Source organism: Saimiri boliviensis, chromosome 11, assembly GCF_048565385.1.
Source record: "Saimiri boliviensis isolate mSaiBol1 chromosome 11, mSaiBol1.pri, whole genome shotgun sequence".
Taxonomy (NCBI): domain Eukaryota; kingdom Metazoa; phylum Chordata; class Mammalia; order Primates; family Cebidae; genus Saimiri; species Saimiri boliviensis.
Genome location: NC_133459.1, coordinates 91633334 through 91653643, shown reverse-complemented (window position 1 = coordinate 91653643; position 20310 = coordinate 91633334). Strand labels below are relative to the sequence as shown.

The following is a 20310-nucleotide window of genomic DNA, read 5'->3' as shown; positions in this document are numbered from 1 at the left end:
CACCACAAACTTGTTTTTTTTTTTTTTTTTTTTTTTTTTTTTGAGATAGAGTCTTGCTTTGTCTCCCAGACTGGACTGCAGTGGTGCAGTCTTAACTCACTGTAACCTCTGCCTCTTGGGTTCAAGGGATTCTCACACCTCAGCTTCCCAAGTAGCTGGGATTACAGGCTCATGCCACCAGATTCAGCTAATTTTTATATTTCTAGTAGAGATGGGGTTTCACCATGCTGGCCAGGCTGGTCTCGAACTCCTGACATCAAGTGATCCACTCGCCTCGGCCTCCCAAAGTGCTGGGATAACAGGTGTGAGCCACTGTGCCTGGCCAAATCACCACAAACTTACTGGCTTAAAACAATACAAATGTATTACCTTATAGTTCTGGAGGTCGGAAGTTTGAAATTTGGTCTTCTGGGGTGAAACCCAGGTGTCAGCAGGACTGTTCTCCTTCTAGAGCCTCTAAAGGAGAATTTGTTCCCTGTCGTTTGCGGCCTCTGGAGACCGCCCACATTTCAGGTTCATAGCCCCTTCCAGCAATGGCATCGCTCTGGCTTCTGCTTCTAACATTACATCTCCTTTGCTCATTCTGACCCTCCAGGGTCCCTCTTACTAGGACTCTTATGATTACACTGGACCCAACCAGATAATCCAGGATAATCTCCTCATCTCAAAATCTTTAATCACATCTGCAAAGCCCTCTTTTGTGTGGAAACTGGCATATACACAGGATCTAGGGATTAGGAATGTGGACATTCTTGTAAGACCATTATTTTAGCCTACCACACCATTCAATGCTGACAAAGTCATTACTAATCCTCTTCCCCATTTCAGTGGAAATGTTCTTGTTTCTAGCATATGGGAACGGTGAATAAACGTCAGGTGACTCATATATGAACCTTATACAACCTCCCCGATCACATAACTCAAGAAAAGAGTGAACTAGAAATGTTTAAGGGCAATCTATAAGACTGAAGGTTAGAAAATGAGAGCAAATTAGTCTGTTTTGTTTTGTTTTCTATTACCCTGCAATTTGATTTAATAAAATGCAAGCATTAATTGCATTTATCTGCTGTATCTGTGAAAGTGTGGAAAATGGAAGTAACATTCAAGAAAAGTAACGATCTGGTTTCAAAGTTTAAGAATTCTGGCTTTGTTTCTTTTCTGAAGTACAGCTTTCAAGCAAGACAAGGTGTCCATTTATCATAGCTATATTTTACTTAACAGATCTCCATTGATAGCTTATTTGAATTTGCTTTTCTCTATATAAATGTTTAGCCTAGAGGAATCAGGGACATTTATTTTTCTTTGAATTCACGGTGAGTTAGTAAAGAGTCCTATTTACAAAAGACATAGTTACAACCAGAGATGGCATTTTTTCTCATTTTATAGACATGGCCACTGAGGTTAGTGTGGTTAAGTGATTTGCTGGCATTCATACAACTAGCATGTGTTGTATGAAGGCCTAGTTAATTCCAATATCTTTACTTATTATGGTGCTGGTGCTCTGCGTATAACACTTCATATTAAGAAAATGCTTGTTTTCACAATTCTGTCATTGAAATGTCTTCGGTAGTTGAATTTCCTGTTTAATATTCAGCACTGCTAGCAATTAATTATCTGAAAGTTAAGAAGGAAATTCTGCCTCTGCAACTCTGGTCTACTTTTAAGTGGGCCTCTACTTGGATTTTGGCCTGGGGAATTTGCCAGAATCAATGCTTTCACTCCTACCTGCTTATTTCCCACATACCAGATCAGTTTGGACCTGACCGTCCCAAACCCTGTTTCTTTCAGATACATGCTAAGACTATGTTTAAAATACCTAAAGACTGGGAAGGGGTTGTTTTTGTCTCAGAAAGCAAAAGCTGACTCTCCTCACCATGCCCTCCCCATCCTGGGAGGCTCGCCTGTCTGTGGCTGAGGGATCATATTTCCAAGGCTAGGTGGAGTATCCATCCATTCAGTGGATGTCCCAGGACACTACTCCTATTGAAATCTACTCCCGTTTTATAAATAATATTCCAAACTGGGCTCAGAACATTCCACAAGTTGTCTCTGGCAAAAATTCAAATAGCCTTTAAAGTTAGAAGAAAGTCCAGAATAAAAAAGATGTCATAGTGACCCAAGGTGGCTCTGTGTGATTCTATTTTAAAACACTCAAATGCACGGAGGACTTGTTTTTCTCTGTCTCAGAGCATTTTCTGACATCTGTGGCCAGCAAGACAAGCATGATCTGAATTTCTTTTTTTCTGAACCTTTATGGCTAAAGTGCTAAATTAGTCACAGACTATTTATAATAAATTGTATAATAATAATGTTTTATTTTCATAGCACTTTCATAGCCCGTGATTCATCTTTCCTTGATCTGTCTCATTATCTTCAGTCCTCTTCTGCTTGCTACATTCCACAGAAATGTCCTCCTTTCTTCAGCTTTTCCAAGGCCAGCGAGGGAAGAGGTAACTTGCAACCAGTGTCTTCTTATCATGGTCATGGTAGAAAGGGTGTAAAGAAGCAATAACTTCTGACACCTAAAAAGCATTGACTGGCCAGGCGTGGTGGCTCATGTCTATAATCCCAGCACTTTGGGAGGCCGAGGTGGGAGGATTACTTGAGGTCAGTTCGAGACCAGCCTGACCAATATGCTGAAGCCCCATCTGTACTAAAAATACAAAAATTAGTGGGTATGGTGGTAGGTGCCTGTAATTCCAGCTACTCTGGAGGCTGAGGCAGGAGAATCGCTTGAACCTGGGAGGCGGAGGTAGCAGTGAGCCGAGGTCACACCACTGCAGAGGAAGACTCCATTGCAAAAAAAAAAAAAAAAAAAAAAAAAAAAAGCATTGACTGGCAAAGAAAATTGAATACTTTCTAGCATTTCATATAGTTTAAGAATAAATTTATTGTCCATTTCATCATGTGGTATATTATCATTCATAATGTAGAATAACATGCTCTGGAATTACAATATTTTTAAAATCATTACCCTCTCCTGAAGCATGTAGACTTCCAATTTTTAACAATTACAAATAATACTTGATAAATATCTAGGTACATAAAGCATCTTCTTCCACAGCATTATTTTTTGAATGATAGATGTTCAGAAGTAGAATAACTATGTCAGCATTTCCAGTTCTTGAAAGTACATTGCAAATTACTCAAGGTTATAGTCTCATGAGAAGGATATTTCATTCAATCGTTCAATTTAAATATCTTTTTCTAGATCTGAATTCCTGTCGTAAAGGGGGAAACTGAGGCGCACTGACATAATGTGGCATAACCTAGATGAACCAATAGCAACACTTTCAATTTTTACCCTTCTCTGGGGTATAATGCTTCACTGTTGCTGTTAATCGCTGTTACTATCCTGAAATGTTTCCTGAAATGATAATAAACAGAAAATTTTAACATAAGAAAGTAAAAGGTAGATGTAAATTATATCAAAACTATGTATGCCTATTAGGTTGTCTATTACAAGCAAAGAGAATAAAGAGAACATAGATGCTGTGTTTGGTTAGGGGATTATGGGCAATATCCTTTATATGCTGCTTTCAAACTAAGTCAACATAGATTATTGCAGGAAGAAGTTCACATTTGTGTCTACCAAATGGTAACTTGTAAAGTTTGGAATTGAGTTGGTTTTAGGTTTTTCTGTGTATTACTTGGAGGTTTTCTCTCTATTACTTTCTGGTATTTCTTGGAGATTTTCAGGTTATTGGCTCCACTGGAGCAGCATTATTGCCAGCAGACCCAGGGAGCTGGTTGTAGAGTCATTGCGACTTAATTCACCCTGAGCTAAAATTATTATGTGTGGGCCTTAATATGCCAGTTGTTCCCACCTACACGTCTAGTGTTGCCTTTGCTGGGATAACTTTGCTTACCCTTCAGAGGTTAGATTTAGAAGTACCTCTCTTTGGAATTATTTTTAGAACCTAGGTCTGGGTATTTTCTGCAACCAGAACACGCTCTGCCAACTCTGTTGTAGCATGTAGCTAGTTGGTTGCCAACTCTGTTGTAGCATGTAGCTAGTTGGTTGACTTGATATTTGCCATACTCTAGTTTATCGGACAAATGAAAGCATTTTATTCCTGTTATGATCTAGACTTCTTAAATGCTGGACAGATGATAGTGAAAGATCTGAAAACCCTCCCTTCCAGGGACTGACATTCTAGAGGGGTCACTAGGCATGAACATATATCACTATTATTCCTTGACCTGACAGTGCCTTAACTCGAATTCATTTCAGTATTCCATAAGCCAAGCTATCTTTTGTAGGTCATCTTTCTTGCAGATTTTCCACCCTTAGAATCCTTAATGCTGAAATTATACTTCTTGACCACAGGTCAAGCACCCCACTTCCCCATTCTCTCTGAATGTTGTTTACCTCATCATGTATTCCAGTTCCTCAACTCTCTGTGTCTTCCAGGCCATCTGCTCTTTATTCACCTCCATACTGAACCCAGACATCAGGGTCAGATCTTTGAATCATGTTCTCAGTGCTGCTTTAGAATTTAACTGCCTTAACAGTCTTGTAGCTTGGTAACCCTTAGTCAATTTTATTATCCTCTAGGATTCTGTAAGTGTTATTTTAGTATGTTGTAAAACCATACTGAGAAGAAAGATTCTAGATTCAGTCTTGCTAATCTTTAGCAGATCTATAATGCTGTTAAGACATTCTCCTTGCCTGGCACGGTGGCTCACGCCTATAATCCCAGCACTTTGGGAGGCCGAGGTGGGTGGATCACGAGATCAAGAGATTGAGACCATCCTGGTCAACATGGTGAAACCCTGTCTCTACTAAAAATACAAAAATTAGCTGGGCATGGTGGCAAGTGCCTATAGTCCCAGCTACTTGGGAGGCTGAGGCAGGAGAATTGCCTGAACCCAGGAGGCGGAGGTTGCGGTGAGCTAAAATCGCGCCATTGCACTCCAGCCTGGGTAACAAGAGTGAAACTCTGTCTCAAAAAAAGAAAAAAAAAAGAAAAGAAATTCTCCTCCTCCTCCCGCCTGCGTCTTTCCCCTGCTCCTTCTTTCTCTTTCTCTAAAAAATATATTCCTCACAGCCTTTGATTTTCATAGTGTAAATAAAAGCAAGTTACAAAACTTATGTTCAATATTATTTCTAATTGCAGAATTCACACGGGCAAATAAACTGAAGAACAACTAAGTAAATAGATAAAAATCTTTATCAATGTTGCCTTTAGGTGGTAGCATTTTAGAAATAATTTTTTTTCTCTGTACATTTTTCTTTTTTCCAATATTTCTATAAGAGGCATGTCATTCTTTTAAAATCATTAAAAATAGACATTGTAAAGAAAAGAAACTGAAAGATTATTTGAACATAAAAGTGGTGGAGAGGGGAAAAAAATCACCTGTCTCTTGACATTCAGTCTAGGGCTCTAGAAAGATTCAGCCAGCTGCAATATACCCCAATAGAAGTTGTTAATGAAAACTGAGGATTGCAGGGTGCATTGCCAGGACCAAAAGTAAAATGCAAAAGGTAAGTTTCAGAGGTGGGTAGAGAGACTATATACCATTCCTAGGTGATGTGACTGAATCCAAAGCAGGTTATTTTCATGTCTCTTTTGAAAGAATGATATCTTAGCTCTTTCAGGGAAGGTAGAGGAAAATTTATTAGATATTTGGATATGTGATGGCCTCATAAGGCAAAGTGAAGAAAAGCAATTACTTACTCATTAGAGGTTTTTCTGAGCCTTCATGGATAGCATCAAGAAAGTAATGTCAATTTCCTTATTTTCTTTGGGATGAAGACGTAGTGCAGGACCCAAAATGAAACAAAACAAGAATCCTAAAACTTACAAGGAGTTGTTGTGGATGCTCTCTGTAACTACTGGGGACTTAGCACTCCAGAAAACAGCTTCTCAGAGTGAGGGTCACTGTCAGTGAATAGACTTTGAGTAAAGGGTGTAATTGCAGCCTGCACTGGAATAAAGTGGATGTCTCTGTATCAGTGCCAAGTCAGCCCACACTCAGTGGACATGCAGAAGGATACTCCCTCTGCTCTGGGGGCTTTGCCAATTAAGCATCCTTGCTTGCAGAGGTTATAATGATAGGTCTTTAGAAGAGAAAAAAATGATAATCTCACTGTATTATATAATAGTCTTAACATTCTGCATCTGGGACTTTCACCCTATTTGCATTTGAATATGTGTTTTTGCAATGCTGGTGCCACGTTGGGGGGAGGGTATTGGGCAACATTTGGAACATCGAAAATATATCCAGTGTTTCGCCTTAGAAAAAGAAACAAACAAACAAACATCTGAGACATCTCAGAGCTTGTTCACGAATGCCTTTTCCACTTAAATGTGTCTGTTTCCACCACCTTTCCTGCCTTTCAGTTTATTCTGTTGGGTAGGGACAATGCCAGCTGTTACCACAGGAGGGGCTGGAGAAAGGTGTAAAGATTCTGAAAAAAGTAGGTTAGAGATAGGGAAGTATAAAATGATGGATGACTCACTTTTCAGGATAGGACCTATATCAGAGGTCAGTCATACTAGCCACTTCCCTTGTGGGATTTTAATTCCTTTGTTATGTGGCATCTGTTACACCTGTACTCAAATACTCAAGTGTAAGCTGTGCCCATCAGGGATAAATTGATAGTCCAAGAAACAAATTTGTGTCAGGGTTTGAAACAAAAATCCCATCTCTTTAGCACAGCAAACAGCCCACTCTTCCTTTCACCGAAACTTCTTAGGGCCCATTTCCCTGGAGTCAAGGCAGATACAGAGGAGGTTTCCGGTAAATGCGTGGGAAATAGGGCATATTGGGAAGAGCTCAAATAGATGCAGTTTTCACGTTCAGGCTCTGACAACTGTGTGATCTTGGGCAAATTACTTCATCCTTTTAGACCTCTTGCTTCCTCTCTGTAAAACAGGGATAACAGTACCTACTTCAGAGGATTCTATGAGGACTGAATGAACTGATGCCTGGAAAGTATCAGGCATTCCGTAAACTGCAGAGGCAGCATTGGTGGGGAGTGGTGATGGTTGTCCATGATAATAATATGTTCATTTAATACAAGGTTAGTATTGAGGAAAATTCCCGTGCAATAAAACCTGTGGAACTGTAAAGTTGTGCACCAACAGTCCAGAAATCGTTACCTGTAGACGTCTTTGTTTTTAAGTTGACACTATTTCTGAAATCTTACTTACTGTCTGAGAGGCCACACTGAGCCCGATCCTTCCCATACTGCATCTTTTAGCAAGGTCGTTAATTAAGAAGAGCAATGTAAATTCAATAAAAATACATTCTTCAAACTTTTTAAACGTAAGAATTAGCCTTTTGGCCAAAACAGTAAAGAGAAAAAAAAAAGGAGGGGAGGCTACTTACTATATTTCCCACCGCTCTAAACCGCCGGCCTTTTCACTTCTCCGGGTTCTTTTCTAGTTTGTTTCTGTGGGTATTTTCACAGTAGTGCAGATCTTAGTCCCTTCTTGCTGACATTATTTTAAATCATTCTGGGGGCTTCTAAGCTACAGCGTTTGAGGAGGGAGGTGCAAATGAAGAAACAGTTTCCCCCTGGGCTTCCCTTCATACTCCCACCTAAGGTCAGCGCTTGGAGGGGAAGGCTTGAGGAGGGGAAAGGTAAAAAGGAAGTTGGAGGGTGTCCTGGGAAACAGTTTAGGGCTCCTCAGGCTGGGGGTGGGAAGATGTGGGGAGTGGTTGGGAAGGGGCAAACAAAATGAAAGCCCCCTGAGCGCACTGTTCATTTTCCTATCATTGGGTCTTTGTTGCGTTTCCTTGTGTATTTATACCCAGCCTTCAGGACCTAGATTCAGTGTTCTCTGTTTCCCGTAAATTTCCTAGAACCCCTCCCGCAGCCACCCTGCCCCAGCCCACTCACCACCAGGACAAAATTAATTGCTATCTCATTTACATGCTGAAATCTCTGTCAAATCGAATTTTTCTAATAATTATCTCTTTGAACCATGTGCCTGCTTCCCTCAATAGATTCTGAGTACTTTGAGCACAGGGTGTATACAGTTTTTCACTTTTGTATTTCTAGCACCTGGCGTATAAGCAACTGCTCAATAAATGTTTATATAATGGAATTATAAACCTTAAAAGTAGCAATAAAGGCCCAGGTTTTTGCTCTAGGTATTACTATAGCAGATTTTTTTTCTCCTTCTGAGTTTTTGTTCGTAATAAGAAAACCGTATAAAAAGAAGCTTGAAGGATAGAAAATGCCTTTGAGAGATGGCCCCTGTCTCCAGGCTTAGAAATGTTAAGCTAGGGTGGTGGTGAGTGATGAAGTAGAAGGTCCAGACTGTGTGGGTCTCAGAACAAATTCAATGTATGTGAATAGTCTGAAGAGAGGGCCAGAAAATCACCATTCCTTTGGGAGTTTAGACACTGATATGGGAAGAAATAACCTTAGATTAATTATTTTAGTAGGTCAGACTGGAGAGAGGAAAGTAATGGAGCCTATGCAGGCGTTAGTACCTTAGGTACAGTTTTAGTGGTGATTTTGGTCCTGGAATACAAATATCTCACACTATTCAAAGACTCATAGAACCTGCTTGTAATGATGATTACCAACTTGCCATTGGTTTTGAATGAGATGATTCATTCATATGATCTGTCGCTCCTCTCAGTCCACAAATTAGACAGGCTAAAGTGAAAGAAAATAATACCAGAGATAACAGTTTATGGAGGAAGGTCTACACCTGCCTTATAGAAAATAATCTCCCTGCAGACTACAAAGGAAGAAGAAACGCAAGGGTCCACCCATCCCCACGATGTTATGAGAAACTAGACTGGTGGGACCAATGCAATCCTTGCATCTTGAAAGAAGTTATACCAGTGCCTAGTTTCAAGTACAGCACAATTGAGTGTTTTGAATAACCCTGGCCGTAAATAGAAATACCAGTCTTAGAAAATTACCGGAAGAAATAATCACATCACAGTTTGAGAGTGTCAGAATATCAGGGGGTTGTAGATGGCCTTCAGAAAAGCAATTATTTCCTGATCATTCTCAACTTAATCACACTGGTAAACCATCGAAAAAGCAAGTAATAGGTTACATGTTGATGTATTATTTGACTCTAACATCTTAACAGCCACTTGCAGCAAATCAAGAAAATATGAATGATATGCCATGAAGAAAGCAAGCGGGTGAAACAGCTTGTGAGTAGGTTGCACTTGGAAAATGCTTTGCACTTCCAAAAGTCAAATAATGTCTTGGTGAGCATATTAATATACATGATTTTAGTGGAATTGGTATTGGCATTAGCAGATTGATAAGGTGGCGAGAAAGACAAGGTAAGACATTGAGGAAAAGTATACAGAAAAAGCAAAATTTTAATTAAAAGCATCGTGGGAGAAAGATTATATGTGGAAATGCAGGAGAGCTAAAAGTGGCCTGGTGAACCACATATTAGCTGAGCACGAGTCATTCATGGATTGACAGTTTAAAAAACTAGAGACACTTGAATTTGAGAAACTAGGACAAGGATATAAATATTTTTTCTGAACTTGGGTAATATGGAAGAATGTACCAACATATATTACCACTGTGTGTGTGTGTGTGTGTGTGTGTGTGTGTGTGTGTGTCCATGCTTGGTGTGTGTGTGTGTGTGTGTGTCCATGCTTGGGGTGTGTGTGTGTGTGTGTGTGTGTGTGTGTGTGTGTGTCCATGCTTGGTGTTTACCATACCCCAATTCTCCTTGCACTTTGGTTTATCAAATGTCACAAATTGCAACCCCCCCTAGACTTATTCTCTGTGTTTCTGCACTCTGAGCCCCTTCCCTTGGGGAGCATTGGTTTCCTTTCCAACCTGCGGAACAGCTGAGTGAGCCCCTCTCTCAGGCAATAAGAGAGGGAACTTGAGCTGTTAATAGAGCTAAAGTGATTTCTGAAAAATCTCCTGAGAGACCGCGGGAATGCCTATTAACTCCGTACCTAACTAAAGTGACCTCTCTATCCTTCTAGTTATTGATTCATATAGGGCAGGCAGAGTGCTCAGAGTGGATATGGGTGAAACGGGAAGGGCGAGATGTCTGATAGGACTGATACGTATTGTCATGTTGTAGCTTGCTCTTGACCTATAATGTGCAATTTGCAGAGCAGAGAAGATTGAGTGAGATCATGTCTGGAAGGTGCCCTGGATCCTTGGGCAGCGTTAAAATGGGTTTTATGTTTAAGCATCTATTAGAGTAGAATTTCATAATTACTGCAAGGGACCTTAGAAATGCATGTCCTTCTTTTATAAATATTAGAGAAAACTAATGCCCAGAGAGGTGAAAGTGACATATAAGCCAGTTAGTAGCTTGTCACCACAAATTAATTAATTGTGTGTTGAAGCCAATGGGTTCCTCAAGACTGTGTCTTAATAAAGCAGAAATGAAATTCCGTCTGCAGTTGGTCTGTACTGGCGTAACGGCATCAGAAGCCTGCGACATGCCAGCCAAGTGTTGTCATTAAGTGAATGAGGGGGGACAAGGACAAGGAGTGGCAGGGACTGTAGCAAACTGGAAAACACATCGCTGTCCTGTGTAAAGGGGCAAGCTATCCCCCTGTGTGGGAAGGCAGGCCCAGAGTTGGGAGACCCACGCATTTCCCAAGAGCAGTTAGAAATGGGTCAACCTTCTGTGAATTTGGCCCGAGGGTTGACCTTGCTCCTGACAGCAGATGCAGCCACCTTCGTCTGTGGACTAGGCAAAAATACTCAGTGAATAGCCCCTGCTAAGTATAAATTTTTCTCCTCAAAAATTTTAAGAAATTTTTCTTGTTGATAGTTTTGACATCCTTCTCCTTTGTTACTACCTCAACAGAGGGGAGTCTGTAAGTCGTACATTCTTCTTTGGCATGGTATCCTCTCAGGGAAAGCTTTTAAGAAGAAGGAAAAGGGAAAGGCAGAGGGCCTGGAAGAATCACAAGCTGGTGATCTACTTTTGGATACCAAATAATTGTCAGGTGGTATGTGTAGCCCAGTGTGCCCTGTCTGGTATGTTCATGTCCATCTGGAAATTCACAAGTAAAGATTTCTGCCAAGATCCAGCCCTGAGGCAGGGAAGAAAAAACACCAATTTTCAAGCAAAGGCCAGATCCTCTCCCTGTGAGTATTTTCTGGCTTTTAACAGGAGTAGTCCTCCAAATCTCTGTTTATAGAATTCTTGGGAGCACCCAAGAGTTTAAAGAATAAGGTACCTATTGAAAGCATCTTTCTGTAGGGTTACTGTAATCATCTGTTTCTGACTTCTCTACCACTCAGTCAGTTGCCAAGACAGTAGCCAGCCCCCCTTCAAAACACTTTTTTGTTCACACGACTCTAGTGACTAAATGCCTCTCGATGTCCTGAAAGGCTTCAAACACTCTGCACCCCCTGCCCAGTCCTCCTATTAGTTCCCTGACCTCACCTCCTGCTACTCACCACGTTCTTGCTGCACCCAGTCACTGACTAGTATGCTCCCTCTTATGGGCCTTGACATTTTATGTTCTCTGCTTAGAAGACTCTTTCCTGAGAGACTCCCGTGCCTAGCCTTATGGCTTCTTAGAGCAGCCTTGCCTACTGAAAATTGCAATCCCCTCTACCTCCTCCTACCCCCAGCTCTCTCTATCCATGTTCCCCACTTTACTTATTTTATAGCATTTATTCCCAACTGCTGCTATACAATATATTCATTTGTCTCCCCGTAGTGTGAAAGTTCCATGAGTGCAGGGATTTTTTTCTGTTTTGCTTATCGCTACATTTGTGGAGCTTAAAACAGGGCCTAAAAACCCAGCCTGTGTTTGACAAGTATTTGTTGATTACATTTTAAGATATTGTCCCCTCTCTGCTGGGGATGATGATATTTACTATGCTGAACAGATACACCTCTTGCTACTGAATCACGGTGTTATGAACATTTCCACTCATAAACTTGGTCTGTTTTTCAAGGTTTCTGTGTCAACTCTACTTTCTAAACAGATCATGAATTCTTAAAATTTCCCTTAGTTGAACTATCACAACTTCCTATTTGGGATATAGACTCTGATCATCCATTTTTGCCTCTTCACAGTCTCACTGTGTAGAGTCAGACAGCAGCTAGCTGGAATGGCCAATCTAAAATTTAAATGTGATCGTTATCATTCTTTTCTTATGTAAAATCCTTCATTGATTCCCCATTGCTCTTCACATTAAACTCGGTGGCCTTACCTCATACCACAAGGCCCTGAGTGGCCCGGTTACAACATGGGCTTTCTTTCTTCCTTCAACAGACCAGAGTCCGCTCTGACTCAGGGCCTTTGCTGTTCTCTTATGATGGAACACTCTTCCACACCCATTCTACACCTGGTTGACATCCTCTCCGTCTATGTTTAAACGTCCCTTTCCCTGAGTTTCTCTGAGTCCCTATGCTAGTTAAGTTCCCTCTGCATTTTCCTTCATAACATTTACTACAATAGTAGTCAATGCTTGTGAGATTATTTTAATGGCTGTCTCTCATGTACTTATTGAAAATAGGAACTCTTCTGTGGCATATGCCTTTGTATCCCCAGCACTTGACACTGTCCCTGATACATAATAGAAGCTTAGTAAATACTTGCAGAGATAAATAGAAATGGCAAATAGGTAGGTGTCTTCTCCTCGATCCCTGGGATTGGGGGCCTTGTTGGGGTGCTCATTAATTAATGATGTGTTTCTCTCCACAGAGATTATTTTGCAGAGGATGATGGGGAGATGGTACCCAGAACAAGTCACACAGCAGGTAAGGATGCTGTAGGTCTTGCCCTGTCAAATTCTTTGCTTCTTTTCTTTATTCATTTGTTTTTCTTTTGAGGCATAGTCTCACTCTTTCACTATGGATGCAATGCCGTGGTGTGATCATAGCTCACTGCAACTTCAAACTCCTGGGCTCAAGCTATCCTTTCACCTAAGCCTCCTGAGTAGCTGGGACTACAGACATATGCCTAATGTTTAATACTTTTTCAGAAATAGGGGTCTTGCTATGTTGCCCAGGCTGGTTTTGAATGTCTGACTGCAAGAGATCCACCCACTTCAGCTTTCCAAAGTGTGTGGGAGAAATTGGCACCTGGCCAATTCTTGGTTTTCTGATGATCATGATTCTCTTGAATTATGGCCCTTTAAGTTCATCATGGCAATATCTTCAAACTTTTGTGAATTTCCAAATTTACACTTACTGCTGTAGCAATTTCACACTGAGAATTATAAGCTACATATAATTCTGTGTACTGAGAGGCAGCACAGTACAGCAAATCGTAGATACGTATGTGAACTCTTCATACTTTTAGTGATTCTGTAATTGCAAGGCTAAGCTCACATACACAATGATTAAAATAAATTATGTTACTAAAATGAAATATCTACCTTAATACACCGTTGAAATGGGTATAATAGGCTAGGCTCAGTGGCTCATGCCTGTAATCCTAGCATTTTGGGGGGCTGAGGTGGGAGGATCACCTGAGGTCAGGAGTTTGAGACGAGCCTGGCCAACATGGTGAAACCCCGTCTTTACCAAAAATAGAAAAATTAGCTGGGCATGGTGGCCCCCACCTGTAGTCCCAGCTACACGGGAGGCTGAGGCAGGAGAATCACTTGAACCCAGGAGTCAGAGGTTGCAGTGAGCCAATATCTTGCCACTGCACTCCAGCCTGGGTGACAGAGTGAGACTCAGTCTCAAGAAACTTAAAAAGAAATAAAATAATAAGTAAATAAAATGAGTATAATAAAAATGTTAATCTCATAGGTGAGATTGAGAAAAGGTCTTAGCACAGAGGCTGTCAAAGAATAAGCACTCAGTATCTTACTCATTGTTACCATTAATGTATTCATAATAACAGCACAGTTATTACTGCATTTACATTAGCCAGAGACCTACGTGAGTGGCAAAACCAAAGGGAAGGTAACATTCTTTTGGGTCTATTTTCCACAAAGAGGGTTTTAATTCCTTGCTAAGTTATTTGCTTTTTTATAACAGCCTGGAAGCACAGATTGTTTATGTGCACAATTTGGGAAAAAGTTTTTAATTTGAATAAGTTAAGGATCTCAGAGTCACTTAAAATTAGTATTTGAAATTGTGTGTTAAATCCGCTAATTCCAAGGGTTACTAGGCTCAACATTTTAAATGTCAATCTTCTGCATTTTGAGGCAAAAATGGAAGGACTGGGGGGAAAATGAGGGGAATGGATAAAATGCTTACTACATGTAAGACATGTGGCGAGGTGCGTTTATGTGTTATTTTATTTAATCCATGTCACAGGTCGGTAAAGCAGATGTTATTACTTCTGTTTTTGCAGAGGTAATAAATCAGCAAAATTAAGAGATTTACCTAAATTCCCACAATTAGCAAGTGGTCAAGATTCAAATCCAAGTTTCAAAGGCAGTACTCTGTCGTATCCACCAATCTAACTGTAATGTATTATTATTCTGTTTTATCTAATTATCTCCCCTCAGTAGCATATTTAATTTCACCTATTGTGGAAGAAATAATTTTTTCTATTCTTTATTTATTTATTTATGTTTTTTGAGATGGACTCTTGCTCTGTTGCCCAGGCTGGAGTGCAGTGGTGCCATCTTGACTCACTGCAACCTTCACCTTTCAAGTTCAAGTAGTTCTCCTGCCTTAGCCTCCTGAATAGCTGGGGTTACATGTGCCTGCCACCATGCCTGGCTAATTTTTGTATTATTGGTAGAGATGGGGTTTTGCCATGTTGGCCAGGCTGGTCTTGAGCTCCTGACCTCAGGTGATCCTCCCACCTTGGCCTCCCAACGTACTGGGATTACAAGTGTGAACCACTGCACCCGGCCTCTAATTACTTTTAATTTAAAATTTCGCCTTTACTTAGAAACATTCAGAATATCACCAAAACAGGTGCAACATCATCATATAATTATTTTATTATTATTTGCTATCATAGAGTAGTATACAACTACAGAAAATTATGTTGGGTAAGTTGCATGGAAAGCAATTGAAGAAGGAAAAAATGGTATCTCCATATATATGTAATCGATTTGTGGTATGCACCAATAAAACCTGCTTTAAATTTCTGTTCCAATTTAAACCCCCAAACAGTACCAGGCAAGGTTAGTGGCTATTGAAACTACTGTTAAGGAGAGGATTATCTGATGGCACACTGGATACTACGTTAATTTTGCAAAAACAAAAAGACATTGTACAGTGTTCAGTTTAAAAACAAATCATATGATCTTACATTTCAGTTTTTTTTCTTTGAAATCAGTGGTGCAATGGGAAGTTAAATACTTTTAGGCAAAAAACAAACAAGAATGAACAAGCAAAAAAAAGTCTTTTAAAACCACCCTATTGACCATCATCGTTTTCTTCTCCACCTTTTTCATCTTTCTATTCACCAGTGGCTTTCAATCCCTTTTTTCATTCTTCTTTTTTTCTTTTTCCAGTTTTTCTAACTTCCCTTTTCCCTGCATCAGACTTTCTTTTATTCCAGAATACAGAAATAGCCTTTGTATCTGTAATCGTAAAAGCCTTTCTTTCCTCAAGGCTGTATATTATCTGCAGCAGTAATTCTTCATTTCCCTCATCTCTCTCAGTTTCCTTACAACATCACCAATGAATTAGCCAAGATGTTCTCTTGTGTTCTTTTGGGGCAATTTTCAGAAGAAAACAAAACAAAACAAAAAAATGGAGATCCCTTTGGTACATTAGAATCCTGGACATTTTTTCCCTCTCTCTCTCTCTCTCTCTCTCTCTCTCTCTCTCTCTCTCTCTCTCTCGTTTCCTTGCAGAAAGAATATAGATTTTTGTTTCTTTCTTACAGTGGACCTGTTCACTTTCACCCTGTCTTCAAATTTTTTCTTTCTCTTTAGCAGAAATGAATTTCCATCTTTTCTGAACATTAAAAAAAAAAGAATTCTAATAAGTTGACTAAGCATCTGGGTGCTTTTTCTTGTGCTTCTTCTGGCAAGTGGGCAGAACAAAGGAAAGAAGGCAGGGGAGGAGGGATGGGGGAAGGGAGGAAGGAAGGAAGGATGGATGGAAGGAAAGGAGGGGAGAAAGAGAAAGAAAAAAGAAAAAGAGAAAGGAGAAAAAAAGAGAAAGAAAGGAAGAAAGAGAAAGGAAAGAAAAAAGAGAAAGGAAGAAAAAGAAAGAACGAAAGAAAGAAAAAGAAAGAAAGAAAGGAAGGAAGGAAGAAAAAAGAGAAAGGAAAGAGAGAGAAAAAGAGAAAGGAAGAAAAGCATGCTTTGGCATCTTGCCTCTTACTGCCCTGGATCTCCTTTGCTCAAGTGTCCAGTTAACAGCAAGGAAATTTCCTGGTGCTTGTTTTGCTCTTACTTGCCCTGACATTGTCTATAGAGCTTAATGCTTTGTCATGACTGTCATTCTTTCTTACTTAAAAAATAGTTCCACAATAAAGTTTCATTATTTCCTTCTGTCAGCCAACAAGTATGTAGCTTTCTATGTTATCCACCTGGGTCTGTAACTCAGGTAGGCAACGACTCCAACCCTGCCCCAACATAAGGTCTTATGTGTCCTTTGTTTGACAGAGGCTCTGATTTCTCATTCTTTTACATTACTTCTCAAAAGCAAGCATAGGGTTAATTACAGTTTAGACTCTACTAGGTTCTCCCAGAGCAATGCTTCCATTGGTTAATGGAATGATTGAATCTCTGCCTCTTTGTCTGTTTTCCCCACTCTCAGACCTATTGCAATCCCTTTAGTTGTTAAAATAACACAGTAGCAGCATACTGCTAAGGAAGACAGGTGGAGAAAATATGGGATTGGTTCTGCCACTGTTTAGCAATGTGATCTTGGACAAACTTTCTGAACCTTTACTTATTCATCAGCAAAATGGCTTTAATAATCACTTATGTCTATTTCACTGGTTGCAGCAATTTCACAAATGAAATAATTCATGTGAAACTATTCTGTAACATGTAATGCCCTTTAAGTATGTCAGTTATTACAACTGTTACCATTACTAAATAGTAACCTGAAAAAGTCTCTGTAGAGATATTTGTAGAAATACTTTGCTAGTAGCTTGGTTTCTTCCTTTAGACTCTTTTGGTTACCTATTGTTATGTGACAAACCATTCCCAAACTTAGTGACTTAAAACAGGAGTCAGCAAACTACAGTCCATGGGCCAACAGCTGGTTTCTATAACTGAAGATTTGTAGCCACACAGTCACATTCGTTCATTGACAGATCGTCGGTGTCTGCTCTGTGCTGCAGGGTGGAGTTGAGTACCTGTGACAGACATGCTATGACCCACAAACCTAAAACACTGTCTGGTCCTTTAAGAAAAAGTTTGCCCACACCTGGCTTAAAACTACACCGATGTATTATTTCTCACATCCTGTTTTGGGAAACTGGGCATTTTTGCTGCTGATCTCACTTGGGATCACTCAACTGGCTGCGATCTTCTGATGGCTTGACTGGGGCTGAAGGTCTCATACAGCCTTGCTCACGTGTCTGACAGGTGACTGTCAGCTGGGATATCTTCACTTTCCTGAACAGCTTTTCATTTTCCAGTGGGGTAGACCAACTTCTTCCAACCATGGTTGTCTTGGGATGCTGATAAGACAAGAACAGAAACGCAAGGCCTCTCAAAGTTAGTCTCTGGAAGTAACACAGTGGCACTTTTATCGTATTCTGCCAGTCAAGGCTAGCCACTTTGCCAACTCAGATTCAAGAGCTGGGGAAACAGGCTTCACTTCTTGATGGCAGGAGTATCACACTGCAAAGGTATATGGACGCAAACTAGTTTGATTCGCTGGGGATGGCTATTAATATGATTTACCACAGTCTACTTTATGTGAACTGCTTCTATGTGGCCTAGATTGAGTTTGTATTTTGTGGAAACTGAATTCTGTGGGAATATGTGAGTCACAATGATCCTAGTGCCATTATTAGATAAATCTTTTGTTGTTGTTCTGTTTCACTGACAGCTTTCCTTAGTGGCACTAAAGATCGAGGCCCCCCAGTGCAGTCACCGAACTGGAGAAGTGGGGAAAAGGTCCCCTTTGTGCAGACACATTCCTTGAGAGCATTTGAGAAACCCCCTCAGGTACAGACCCAGGCTCTTCGAGACTTTGAGAAGGTAAGTCATGTGAGTGAGTGGATAATCATTATCCCAATTAGAAGCAGTACTATGGAATAGTGATGTCTTATAAAAATATGACCCATGGATTAGTCTGGATTATGGGTTATTATCATTGTGGTGCCTCTTTCAAGAGCATATGTCTCAATAAACATATGCTCTGTTAGCTGTGGGCTTGGGGGGTGTGGTTTATGGACACTTGCCTGTATAGCAGTCCCCCCTTATCTGAAGGGGGTACATTTTAAGACTCTCATTGGATGCCTCAAACTGTGTAGTATTGAACCCTATATACACTGTGTTTTTTTCTATATGTATATACTTAGGATAAAGTTTAATGTATAAATTTAGTGCTAATGAGATTAACAATAGCTAATCATAACATAGAACAATTATAAAAATATACCAGCATTACTACTCTCACATACTTACATTATTAAGTCAAACAGGAGTTACTTGAACACAAGCGCTGTAATACTGCAATCGTCTGATAACCCAGACAACTACCGAGTGACTAAAGCGTGGTGATGTATACAGCCTGGATATGCAAGACAAAGGAATGATTCAAGGGTGGGATGGAGCGGGACGGCAGGAGATTTCATCATGCTCCTCAGAACCATGTGCAATTTTACATTTAGGAGTTGTTCATTTCTGGAATTTTCTATTTAATATTTTCAGACTGTGGTTGACTATGGGTCACGGACACCATGGAAAGCAAAACTGTGGATAAGAGGGCACTAACTCTACCAGTAAATTCTGCCTCTTTACCCATACCCTTGGTTTACTTCTCAGAGAAACTCAGGAAGTTTAAACGGCAACCTGAGAATCTGTAGATACAACATAGTGAGCCCAGGAGTCCCAGTCCAGTAGCTAGTATTATGTTCTCTGTTGCTAGCTTGGACCACTCTAGGTACCTAGGAATTGCCTGCAGTACACGGTGGCACAGTAACAACCATTTGTTTCTCAAAAAGCATCTGATAATGTTGCTTGAACCTCCTGAACCAGTGCTACGTGCTCTGCTTCTTCATATGTTTGTCCTTAGATTTGACCAACACCAGTAAGTGACAATGTAATACAGATCACCAGCTCCCTATGAGCTGGGTTCATCCCAGGAGGTCTGAACAAAAGAACATGTCTACTGGGATTTAAGTAGCCCAGAAATCGGCACCCGGAATTTCTTATACTCCTGTGCTCTAAAATAAATAAATAAATAATAACAATGGCTCTCTGGTGCCCCCTCAGGGATACCCAGGGAGCAGGTCCCACATACGTAATGTATTAATAGCCTCTAAGATACTGACGTTTCTCTCATTCTGAAATATGTAGCTTTTGACAGAAAAAAAAAGTAAAATTCTCATTTCAAAAAATGTGTTGACATGGGTTTATCCCATCTTTCCTCAATTTGTAAATAGAAATATTTCACTAAGACTTTCTTGCATCCCATTAGATATTCCTGTGGGCAAAGAATATGCACCACCAAACATGTGCCTAAGAATTCCCTATTCTTCATCTTTTTTTTGCTAAGAAGTATCATGGATACTGTGTGTATGTTTTTTTAAAGACACAGAGAGTTTGCATGATAATTAAGAGGCTTTGCAGACTAAACCTCTGAACGGCTCTGTTGTGCTGGTGGGGGTGGCAGGGATGGTAACACCCCAATCCCCTCCATTTTTTTTCACCTTTGGATCTGCTGCAATGGAGAAAAAGTGAGCAGACCTGCAGAGCTCTTCAAAACTGTGTGGAGTGGTCTCTTGAGGACAGCCAGCCTACAGGTTCCTTTTGGGTGAGAGGTGACTGGAAATACAGAAATGAGGGTTGTCACCTCCATTGAAGGAATGCATGGTTGCATGCTGTGGGGGGAGAGGAGATGATGGGTTGAGTTGGGTGATGAGCAGGGGTCATCTGACTTTCAGATGGAAGACCCCAAATCCTTTTTTCTCTTAGAGTTTAGGTCTGATATCACAGATGAGTCCTTATTTCTTGATGTTGGGAAACACTGATGGAAACCAAGCTAAGATTCAGGGAAGAGGCCCATAAGAGATAGTTTAAATCTCTCTCTCTCCTCTGTGTCAAATAAAAAGTTAATAAAGAGGCTGCAACACACTTCAGGCTCGATCAGAATACTGCATCACACGTTTGTTCATTCTTATATCCATTCATCCATCCTGTGGACTCTGAATGACAGCACCTAAATTTTGAAAAGCCTCCATGAAAGGATTTAAAAATTAGAGGAAATATTGGTTAGAAAAAATATGGGAGAGACAGGAACACATTCCAATACCCCACTCGTA

The 20310-nt window shown here is 40.3% G+C and overlaps 1 protein-coding gene across 5 annotated transcripts in view; it reads left to right on the top strand.

Annotated features, from left to right (window-relative positions):
- PDE4DIP (myomegalin) overlaps positions 1–20310 on the top strand; it is a 222259-nt gene that overhangs the window by 30169 nt on the left and 171780 nt on the right. For all 5 annotated transcript variants that reach the window (XM_039460976.2, XM_039460975.2, XM_039460973.2 and 2 more), the window contains exons 2-3: positions 12640–12695; positions 17871–18022. In XM_039460976.2, coding sequence (XP_039316910.1) covers positions 12640–12695; positions 17871–18022 — 208 coding nt within the window. The remainder of the gene's footprint in view (positions 1–12639; positions 12696–17870; positions 18023–20310) is intronic.